Source organism: Argiope bruennichi, chromosome 11 (assembly GCF_947563725.1).
Source record: "Argiope bruennichi chromosome 11, qqArgBrue1.1, whole genome shotgun sequence".
NCBI lineage: Eukaryota > Metazoa > Arthropoda > Arachnida > Araneae > Araneidae > Argiope > Argiope bruennichi.
This window is the reverse complement of record NC_079161.1, coordinates 44,341,855-44,354,396: the sequence shown is the minus strand read 5'-3', so window position 1 is coordinate 44,354,396 and position 12,542 is coordinate 44,341,855. Positions and strand designations below refer to the sequence as shown.

Genomic DNA, 12,542 nt, shown 5'->3' with positions numbered 1-12,542 from the left:
TTTTAAGACTACGTGGGATGGGGGAGTGGGGTCTCATTCTTTTAATTCAAAGAAAGAATACGTTTCAGCAAAATTCAATTTAAATTTTTCATCAAATAGGAATTTTTCGATATTAAGTTTTTCTCGTTGCTTTGAAAAGTCTCTTTGCTCTTTTTTAATTGAGGAAATCCACTATTTTAAGAAATGGAAACTGAAATGAATTAAATACGTATCTCGTATAATAGAAAAAGAATCTCTTCTCGCTTTGATAATTATTTTTCTGATACGAACTGTGAAAAAAGTTCAGATTATACATTTTTAAAAATTTCTCTTGACTTCTAACAGCTGTGATTCATAGATGTTTATGATATCTCTTTATTTTAGAAATATTAGATACAAAAAAAAAATCATTTATATGAGCACAAATAAAAAAAAATATTTATTCTGATTATAATTCAATAATTCTAATTATGATTCTTGGTTATGATTCAATAAGTCACTAATTCTGATTATGATTCTTGGTTATGATTCAATATTCAGTAATTCTGATTATAATTCAATAATTCTGATTATGATTAAATAATTCAATAATTTTGATTATGATTAAATAATTCAATAATTCTGATTATGATTAAATAATTCAATAATTCTGATTAAGATTCTTGATTATGATTCAATAATTAACTAATTTTGATTATGATTCAATAATTCTAATTATGATTCTTAATTATGATTCAGTAATTAAAAAAAATCCATTCGGAATTGTCTGCGACATGACAATTTTAAGCAATATTCCACAATAATTTGAAATAAAGGTATGAATATGAAGTAATGACCAGTTGAAATAGTCTCCCTGAAACTTTCTCGCTGACCCTCTAACAAATGCATTAGTGCATTATTAACCACATGACATCGGTGAACAGCAATTATTAATCTAATAGAATGTGGTCTTCGGCATTTAATCGCTGGGATGCGTTTAATACAAAAATATCAGAAAACCAAATGTGCGTTTTGAATATATTTTCTGACAGATTGAAAACTAAATCCGACACAGAACTAAAATTATAGTCACAAAATCTCGTACCAAATTTTATATATTTAAGTCGTTGTGTTTTTGAATAATTGTATTCACATCTTTGTGAAAATATAGGTCGATAGACGGTTAACCCTTCCAAGAATTGAAATGAAATTTGATAAAAATCTACCTTTTAAATACTAAATCTGTGTACCATATTGTATTTACCTAGTTCTTCACTTTTTGCTGTTATCTTAGATAGCTGATTAAATGAAATTTATTCAAAATTTGATATAAATCTAAAAATATTACGTGAAATCTATATTCTAAATGTCATCTGGTTAGCTTAAAGCGTTTTGGAACTATAGCGTTTACAAATAGACATAATTCCCAAAATGTGTCTTCGAACTCGGGCAGTTCTAAAACTTTAGGATTCGTCAAAATATCGAGCCCGACCATGATGTTCAGCACCGGATTGTAAAACCCTCCGCGCTTTTGCGCATGCGTTTGGATTGGTTTAATTTGTCAAAATAGGGGTGAGAGGAAAGATGAAAAGAGGAGATGTTTACATTTAACAATGAAGACTCGCAATGAGACGTTAGCATTATAGATAATTATACCGTAAATGCCGTTATAGTTCCGCGTCTCACCCCTTAATGAGATGGGGTCGTCGAAAAGTGGTCGTCTCAGAATCCAGTGACGAATTATAATAGGGGAAATCCACAGTCAAAGGGAATACCGGAAATACACTCATCGTTCCGCGTCTCCCCCCTGAATGAGATGGAGTCGTCGAAATGTGGTCGTCTCAGAATCCGTTGACGAACTATAATACTTTTTCCCATTATTATTATCATCCCAACAGCGAACTTTTTGTCGATAACAATACTTTCTTCTAATATTATTATTATCAAAATATCGATCTTTTTGACAATAATAGTACTTTCTCTTTGTATACTTTATACAAACCATATGCCATCGATGAACAGCAGTTATGAAAGAATCTATTAGAATGCCGTCTTCGAAAATTAATCGTTGGGATGCGGTTAATACAAAAGTATCGGAAAGCCAAATGCGTATTTTGGACATTTTTTTCCTACCGACAGAAAGCCAAATGCGTATTTTGGACATTTTTTTCCTACCGACAGAAAGCTAAATGCGTATTTTGGACATTTTTTTCCTACCGACAGAAAGCCAAATGCGTATTTTGGACATTTTTTTTCTACCGACAGAAATCCAAATGCGTATTTTGGACATTTTTTTCCTACCGACAGAAAGCCAAATGCGTATTTTGGACATTTTTTTCCTACCGACAGAAAGCCAAATGCGTATTTTGGACATTTTTTTTTCTACCGACAGAAAGCCAAATGCGTATTTTGGACATTTTTTTCCTACCGACAGAAAGCCAAATGCGTATTTTGGACATTTTTTTTCTACCGACAGAAAGCCAAATCCGACACAGAACTAAAATTATAATCACAAAATCAGGTATCAAATTTTATTTATTTAGGTCATTGCGCTTTTGAGTTATTGCATTCATATCTTTGTAAAAGTGCAGGTCAGCAGATGGTTAACCCTTTCAGGAATTGAAATCAGATTTGATAAAAATCTACATTTTAGATGCTCAGTCTGTGTACCTTATGGTAATTAGCTGGCTCTCCACTTTTTATAGCTATTTTGGACAGCAGACAATCTTTCTTTGAATGAAATTCATTCAAAATTTGATATAATTCTACAAACGTTATTTAAAATATATATTCCAAATTTCATCCAACTAGCTGAAAGTGTTTTGGAATTATAGTGTTTACGTACAGATATAATTAAAAAAAAATGTGTTTACGAAATCGGGAAGTTCTGAAACAATAGTTTTCACTTATAATCTGTTCTTTATAATTTGTTTCTAATTGCATAATTGCGCCATATTCTTCCCCTCTAGTGGTTTAAAGTTATTGAGGGTTCTTCTTGCGAACGTTTTGAAAACAAAACACGTAGCAAAAATCGAATTCTCGACTCTTCTGAATATTTTATGCCCAGAAATATCCTTGATTTATGGCAATATAATATTATTTCTTTTTCTGTTCAGATTTTCAATCAGAGACATAGCAGATTCTCGCCAGACGATATCGGAATTGCAAATTTTGAAAACTCATCGAAGTGATACAGGAACGTACAGCTGCTCTGCAGTCAGCGATATAGGCACGGATGAAGCGACTATACAATACATTGTCCAAGGTCAGTAATTTTAATTTACTAGAAAGCATATTCATACTTTTAAAAACGTGCTTTTTTATGAAATTTATTTATATTTTTATGATTTAAAATTTATTTATTTTGGGAATCATTTTTTTATATTGATTTGACAGAAATAACCAATTATGAGAACTTTTAAAATATTTTCGTAATAATTTTTAATAATTATAAATATTTTTTCAGTTTCTTTTTTTTTTATTTCTGTTATTTTTAAATATTTAAAAGCTATTCGTTTTTACATTTGCATTTAGCACTTTTTACCTTTAATTTGTGTTTGGCATTGTTTCATTTTTTTTCGATTTAGTTATTGGAAAATCGTTTTATACAGTATTCTCATTTTCATTTTAAAGAGTCAGACAGACAACAGATATTTTTAAACACAAATTACGCCTTCTAAAGTATCCGGAAAATGTTAAACCGGAACTAAAATGAAATATTGAACGTTAGACGTTATAGTAACAGCTTAGTGGCAATGAAAATATTATTTGAAACGCCTAAATCAAACATGTAATTTGAAATACATAGTAAATGGAAAATCTTTTAAAAACGATGATGATGTCTAGTGTTTGGTATCAGAATTTTATTCATTTGTTTAAAAAAAATTATTAAATTTTTTAAAAGTATTGTTTAAATTTGATTAGGCTTTCTATTATAAAATTGTTTTAAAAATCGATCCTCCTTTTGTAATAGAAAATTATACGATTTAAAAAAATATGTTTGATCTTTACTATCATATTAGTCATTTCCTTTTTCCTTTTGTGATGATTGATTTAAATTTTTTAACCAATAGGGAGACCTGATCCGCCAACTGACATTAATGTGGTAAATATCACTAGTCGATCAATTACATTGCAATGGGAAGTGAAGCATGATGGGAATAGTCATGTGACTGGTAGCGTCGTACAATACCAGTCAATATCAGGTAATATTTTAACTGTATTTTTATTTATGCTTGTATTTATATAACTGGCCAAATGAATATAAAGAGGAAAGCAGTCTTATTTTCCACTGCTAATAAGTTCCATTGCTTATCGGATGTAACATAACATTATAAATTCCTTTTAAGGATGCATTTTTATTTGATGCATTACGATATATGTTGTACTAAGTATTAGAAACATTCCTTTTTCGCTTAACAAATTCAGTTGTGAATATGAAATCCATAAAAAAGTGATTGGTTGTTGAATCCAGAAATGTGAGTTAAACTGTCAAATTTACATGGTTCTGAATGCACAACTCACACACACACACACACACTGTATATTATATATAAAGAGAAAAAAACGTAAAATTAAATCAATATGAATGGCGTTCCCTCTACATTTTTTGAGTAATTATTCATCTTTTCCATCATCACTTATCATTAAAATAATCGATAATCCAATTTGTAATAATTTTATTTTGTTTGTCAATTCTATCTAAAATTTATGCATATTTCAGGAATTGCTGAGAATTTGTAAAATTCCATTGACTAGGTTCGTTACATTTTGATTTGTGATTAATACACATACACGAACAACAAAGAGATAAGCAATGTACTTTTGACAAATTTGTTCCGGAATTGCATTCAAATTTATCATTTTGTTGTGAAATTCATACGCTAAATTCAATTTTTAATACATGTTGATCTATTGTTTTATCGTGGTTTCGTACTGATAAATAATCAAACACAATCTTTAACATATTAAACTCAAAAATTAACGCATAAGTTTTCTTTTTTCCGAAAATAAAATCATATTCCTGACTCTCCGAATTTCATCTTCCTATTTGTTTCGTTTCTGAGTATCTGAATGCCAACAGATAAATTTTCTGTAAGTAAATTGTGCTTAAATTCTGGTGAAATTCTTCGATTTTTGAGTTTAAAAAATATATATAAAAGAATTTGGAAGGGAAGACTGGCGGATTGGCAGTCATCCTCATCATTTTAGTTCCAAGGGATGGGCATCAAGAGTACATGGATAAGAAGCTGCGTAAAAGAAGACACTTCATGGCGGCTGGAATAATCTTCTGTGTCGAGTAACCTCAACTCTAATGAAATTCCGCTCTGTGCTTACGAGAGGAATGTGGCGGTGGTATGTTGGCGAATATAGCTGAGTGCCATGCATAACTTTTGGAACCCCAATCTCAGTTTCTGCCTTCCTCTATCGTGACAGCAATCACTTTGTGCATGGACAAGATATAAGTAACTCAGTCCTAGCTATTCAAGTCTTCATCAATTGACCATAACTCAAAATCGCAAGAAACGTACTCAGTCATCTTCTAAATGATATTTTGAAAATGGAAACATAATCCAGCTTAATTAACTATTCATAATTTGTGACAAACAGTTACAAAAACTTGCACCTTCTTTCTTTCTGAATATATTTTGTACTCATGAATTATTCTCATATCTCATTTAGACTCCAGCTGGAATGGTCAGACTTCCCAGCTGATTGTGTCCGGTTCAGACAACATGGCAACCTTGAGAGCCCTGTCTCCAGTCACCCTGTACTTTATCCGAATAGTGGCTGAAAACTCACTTGGACACAGTGCTCCCAGTGAAGTCATCAATGTGACCACGACTGAAGAAGGTGAGTCACCTTTTTTGTATATTAGTAGTTAATTTTTAAAAATCTCTGTATTAAATGTCAGATATGTACTGGTCTTCATTTTTTTCTTATAAAGCTATCAGTAATAAAAAGAGTCAAGCAGCGATTGTGTGTAGTTACTCAAACAATTCTTAATGAAATGAAGATTCAAAATGAAAATTCAAAGATTCAAAATTTCCATTTCTATAGATAGTATATAGCTAATCTGTAATCAATATCATCAGTTTAATGATGTTTTCAAAAAATTATTTTGCCAATGCCATCTTTTAAAAATAATTATTTATCGAATTTGATTATTGTACAATTTTTTTACCAATTAAAAAAATATTTCTTAATTTTTCTGGAATGACAGATAAATAAATAAATAAATAAAAATCTATGTCTCCACCTGGCTAATATAAAAAGGTATTTTTCCGAGACTGGAATGAATATGGATGTATTCTTCATTTTTATTTGAAGTGAGTGACAATCAAAAACTAAACGAATGCAATAATTACAAATATTTGCGCATAATCTCCTTCTGTTCGAATAGCAACTGTTAAGATGCTTGTAATCCTTCAAGTGTCTATGTTTCATTGAAATGTGGATTTCGATTTTATCGGTATCACATTTCACACGAATTCTTAGTTTTCAGATATCGCAATCAAGAATCTGTCATCAGATCACCAAGACCTAGAAAATTCGATCGAAGGGAAAAGTAAAGAAAAACAAACGGAATATGTCTCCCCAAAATTTTCTCACTTACTCTGTAATAAAGTTGTCACGTCAGAGAACGTCTTACATGTACTGACGTACAATAGTTACTGAATATTAAATTTTGGCGTGAATTTAGATTTTTAATGGATCTATCGTGTCATCTTTGGCGAGATATTATCCCTGGCATGCGCCAATAATATCCAAACGTCAAATTTGCTTTAAATGCGTTTTTTTTCAACCAAGTAAAACTAAAATTTGCTTTAAAAACAATTTAGTTCTAAAAAATTTAATTCTACAAACCAGATTGATATATTTTACCAAATATAGACATATTTAAAAATTGATATATTTAAATCATTGCATTTTTTTAATTATCGCGTTTACCTGTTTTCAAAGTACTGACCGACATATAGACAACCCTTTATTGAATTTGACAGGTGTTTACACTATACATGTTAACTCAGTGTACCGAATTATATCACTCTAGATCGCTTCATTTTGTAATTATTGTTAATTTATATTCGAACAGCTGAACAGATGAATTTCTTCTCAATAGATTTTACTGAAAATTAAATAGAAATCTACAAAGTTTGTGCAAAGAACATATACCAAATTTCAACAATCTAGCTTAAAGCAATTTTGAGTTTTCTTAGTGAGACACGCAAACGGACATTTTTCAATAATATTTTTTCGAACTCAGGATGGTCTAAAACGTCGAGAATCGTCATTTTTGACAAATCTCCAAATTTTAGACTTCGACTTACTGTACTTCCTTTACGTATCCGGGAAAGTAAAAACTTATTTGTGTAATTAGAGATATGATAAACAGTCCACTTTCTTTTGCCAAAAATTTGCCATTTTTTTCCCTAGAGAACTTGTATCTCATCTTTTTTTTTTTTTTTTTTCATTCTTCTCGATTATCAAGTTTGCAATTATTTAGTTTCATTAACAGAAATTAGAATTTCAAAAAGAGTAAAAGTACCAATTTAAATTATAAAAATTTTCAAGGATTACTATTAAAGATTTGTAAAACCATCATTTGACGAGAGATAGCGAAAGCATCAATCAAAAGAACTGCTCAGAAAAGAACTGCTCAAGTGAAATAAATTTTTATTCATCGTTCAACTTTGACTGCTGATCTTTGTCTACTTTTTGCAGATGTCTCCAGTTTCGAAAGTTTCTTAGAATCTTGACCGATTTATCTTGATTTCTTCGGACCAAAGTGGCAGTTGAAAGACAGCAAATGCAGATTAAATCTTCTGTCAGATTCTCTTCCTTTAGCAGGAAAAGATAGAATTCGAGTCTTCAAATAATGGCGAATGGTGACACTTTCTTGGTGTGGTTAAGTTTCGGGTTATATAAGCTCGAAATCAGTATTTATTTTAAGCTGAAACATTGAAAAGCATAGGAATTATAATAATCTATTTATTATTTCAATTTTTCTTATTCCCATCAAGTAAAATAAAAATAGAAACATAATTTTAATAAGAATTTATAAAATAAGAAATGTTTCTTATTTTATAAATTCTTTAAAATAGCTGAAAGCAAATTTGTTCGATCTTTGTATCAATTTCAAGGCTGGTTTCTATTATCATTTTTAATTATTTTTACTGAATGAAAACAGCGGCATTGGTCTCTCCACAACTTTCTAATAAAGATACTATCATAGTGAACGCCTTGCATGTTATTGGCTTACAATAGTTAAGAAATATTATCCTTTGACGTTAATTTAGCATTTTTACTGATCCTTGGCGAGTTTTTGGCGATTATTCGCTGGCATGTTGTCAAAACTATCAAAATATCGAATTTGGGTTTCAAACGCATTCTTCTCAATTGACTGAAATAATTGACAATTTAACATAAAGCAATTGACAATTTGGCATAAAATTATACTTAAAGTCGCAAAACCAAGCACCAAATTTGATATATTTTGGTCAACGCGTTTTTGAGTTATAGCTTTTACATGTTTCTAAAAGACTGGACTGACTGATTCTTCCGACTGCTATAAAGACAAACTTGATAGACGATCACTTCCTTGTTAGATTTTGCTTACAATTTTGTAAGGATCTACTTATATTAAATATGCTAAATATGCGGAACAAATTTTATCTATCTAGCTCACTTTGTTTTGTAGTTATCATGCTAACTTATACTTGAACAGCCATATAGTCAGCCATCTGACACTCCGACCCACCACGAAGGCACCCGGATTTAAACCATAAAAACTGAATGACCGGACCGCCGCAACAGCAACACTAGCGGGAACTGTGGTTGAGTCCTAAGAGCCATCACCAGCCACGGTATAACCCTCCCCGAAGGAAGTACGTCCCGTCATCGATGGGAGGAGTCAGATTCCACATCTATTTGTGTATCCTCCAGGATGGCGAGATCCAACTACCATACTGGAAGCATCTCATCCTCATTTCGAGGTGCCCCCCTCTGGGGTTTGAACAAATGGATAGACAGATTTTATCCTAAGGATTTTGTTCGAAATTTTATAGAAATCTACAAATTCGTTATAAAAACCTTATGCCAAATTTCATCCATCAATTGAGTCATCTTTGACACAGACAGACAGACGTTTTCTAAAAGTGCATTTTTCGAACTCAGAGAGGGCTAAAACGTGGAGATTCGTCAAAATCTCGAGTTCGAATCTTTTGACGATTTATCTTTTTTTTTTTGTCATGTGACTATTTTAAGCCAAATTTTGCGCAGTAGCTTCTGAGGGTAAAGACCCCTGAGAACCCGATGGCAGAAGTCTGACTTCTAGCTCAAATGAAGATAGCACACACACACACGCTTGCACAACCCCTTTTTACAGGGAGGCTCATTCACAATTTATCTGTACTTTGTATATAAGAAAGTAAAAATTCTAAAAATTCTCCAAATTTTGTGAATTGTCATACTTTTTTTTTTATGCAAATTCTTCCGTACATAAATCTTGTTTTATTTTTGTTTTAAATTACAGAACTTTTCATCAACCCCCTGTGATCAATAATTTCATCAATAAAATATCCAAAGATAATAATGTTGATGCTTTTAGAAGATTTTGTAGATAGTGCTTTGAAAATATAAAAGCCAGAATTAGATTAATCTAGTATTAGATTTTCATCTAAACCTCACCTCGAAATTGTCTTCAAATTCGAGTTAATTTCTATGTTATTTCCTGCAGGCATGCAGTATCGAACATTTCACAGCTATAGTTATCAATTTTTCTAAGCTTAGTAACTTCAACTTGACAGTTCGCTTTTATTTGCTTTTATCGTTTTGTTCTTTTTTTATTTCTCTAATGGCGAAAAGACGTTTGTATGCCAACACTAACAAGAATGAATTGTTTCCTCAAGAACATTGAACTTGTTTTTTCCTGTATGTTACTGTGCAGTAAAAGTTTCGGTGCATAATTAATGAAACGAATGAGAATTGAAAGTTTTTTATTTACTGTATAATTATCGTGTTCATCGTATCAATTTAATTATGTTTATTGATTCGAACATTAAATGTATATTTCATATTTTTTCTGAAACAAGTTTTTTTTTCATATATAAATAGATTGTAAATACTGACATTCACATTTTATCGTTTGCACTCGCACATTTTAAGAAAATATTGCGAATTGTTTATAAGATTATATCACAATTGATTTTTCATAACAGTGACGGTTGTTTGTATTATATTGAATTACTGATTAATCATATAAATTACGTATACTTAATGAATGATTAAAAAAGCAAAATTAAGATAAAGCAATTTTTTTTATTTTTTATTTTTTCGCACCAAATACAAGGGGTGATCCCCCCAATAAAGTTTACTAGCAGCAATATTTGGTAAATAGAAATTGTGGATGGGAATATTGTGACCCAGAGTGGAGACAGATGGCGCTGATTGTCTTAGACCGGTCGTTCGAGCAGATGGTGTTAGTACTGAGACCTGAAACAGCGACAGTAATGACAAGACGTTTAGAGAAGTGGTCTCGCACAGAGGTGCGAGTCGTGATACGATTTCTATGGGCCAAAAATGTGTCCCATTGTTGACCTGTACGAGGGCGAAACAATGGGTAGACAACAAGTGGCGAAATGGCGTCATCAACCGTTTAGGTAGGAGGTCTGGAGCCACCCCCCATCCAGCCTCGATTTGGCTCCCAGTGACTCTTTCCTTTTCCAGGCATTGAAGAAACACTTATCCGAAACAAGGTTCATATCAGACGGTGATGTTCAAAAAGGTGCCAAGATCTGGCTCAATAGCCTTGGACCTGATTATCACCAAGACGAGTTAAACAAATTGGTCCAGCGGTGTGATAAATGCCTCAACAGGTTTGGTGATTATGTAGAGAAGTGATCGCCACATTTGTCTCTTAATTACCATTTGTATCCTGTATCTATTGTTAATAAAGCCTTTTTCCTTTGCCTTGTAAACTTTTTTTGGAACACCCCTCATATATAAGTTCAGAAATTAAAGATAGTTCAATAAGAATTCATAACATTTTCTAGTAATAAGAAAGGGGATTTACACGCAAGATCTAGCACAATTATAATTATAAAGCTAGCGTTCAAAAGTATTTGTGTGGACTTTCTGCAGAATGGAATTTTAAATCAAAGGTACCGAATTCGACAGACATATACTTTTGAATGTGGTAATGCTCATTTTGGAAAGTTTTTCTAAAAATATTTATTTAGAGTCGTAATTATTAAAAAGTTTGACAATATAGGTACATTTGACATGTTCAGTTTAGTTTAGCTATATTAGCCTCCCGTTTTAAAGCAACAATAGGACTATTTTGGGACGGACCTCATAATTTTGAACCTCGGTCAGATGACAAGGGCCGCACCTGAGCTGGCACCCCCCTCTCCACATCACACCACACCAGCGGGAGGACTTGACGTGTCAGAACATAATGCATTTTTTAAAATTTATGTATTATTTTTGTAATGATATTCTATCTGAATATCAAAGAATAATATGAAATAAATGCATTTTTGTATAAAATCTATTGCTTTTAAATGTCCAGAAAATTGTGCTCCATATGCAAAAAAAAAAAAAAAAAAAAAAAAAAAATGTTTATCCAAAGGATTAACAATATTTTTTTTCCTGGGGTAAATCCAGAAAATATTACAGCTTAAAGCCAAATTCCCATTTAAATAATCTGCAGTTTCTTTCCCAAATCTGTCAATTTTTGAAAATATTTTATTGCAAAGTTTTTAACAATAGAATGTATCGTATTTTATGATAATAATCAATATATAAACTAGTGCACCAGTCTCATTTACAGCTCAGATTTTGTCTATTTTTGCTTCATATGAAAGCTTGTGATTTTTAGATATATCATTACTTCCTCACTTTCCATATTTGAGTCACATTTCATAAAATTTACATGACTGTGCAGATTCTGTTAATAATGCCACTGGCAAAGATCCTTAACCTCATACACAGTACAAAGTTAAAAAAAATCATATGAAAGCCTTTGACACCTGTATAGATCACCAATGGTCATTTGTCCTTCATAAATTTACAATAAATATTTCAATAAATAAATAAATAAATTCTTAAACTTAACAGTCAGACCTGTTTCGTTATTTCGCCAATTTGCAGAAATTTCTAACGAATAAATTTGCTCTATATTTATTGTCCAATTTTTATCTAAGATATTACACTCTTTTGTGGCGATAAGACGTATTTCATCAAAGTTGGTTGATGCAATCAGATTATTATAATTAATATAGTTGATGACCCACTAGCTGCTGAAAGCAATTAATTTTTCCATAATTCTGCATAATATCATAAGTTAAATCACAACACACATTAATCTTAAAAATTTAAATTACTGACATGTGAGTGAATTGTTCCATTGTATGATTCCATATTCACATGGAATATTCCAGGTAACTGTAACTGAAAGACGTGATGTTAGGTACACCATGTATAATATTGACACACACAAGCACGCACACACACATACACACACACACGCACATATCTAGTTATACAATTAGTCAGAATGAAAATGGAATATGTTACCCGAA

The 12,542-nt window shown here is 31.4% G+C and overlaps 1 protein-coding gene across 1 annotated transcript in view; it reads left to right on the top strand.

Moving 5' to 3' along the window:
* LOC129956545 (cell adhesion molecule DSCAM-like) overlaps positions 1–12,542 on the top strand; it is a 163,659-nt gene that overhangs the window by 110,631 nt on the left and 40,486 nt on the right. The window contains exons 11-13 of the mRNA XM_056068471.1: positions 3,075–3,223; positions 4,032–4,163; positions 5,641–5,811. Coding sequence (XP_055924446.1) covers positions 3,075–3,223; positions 4,032–4,163; positions 5,641–5,811 — 452 coding nt within the window. The remainder of the gene's footprint in view (positions 1–3,074; positions 3,224–4,031; positions 4,164–5,640; positions 5,812–12,542) is intronic.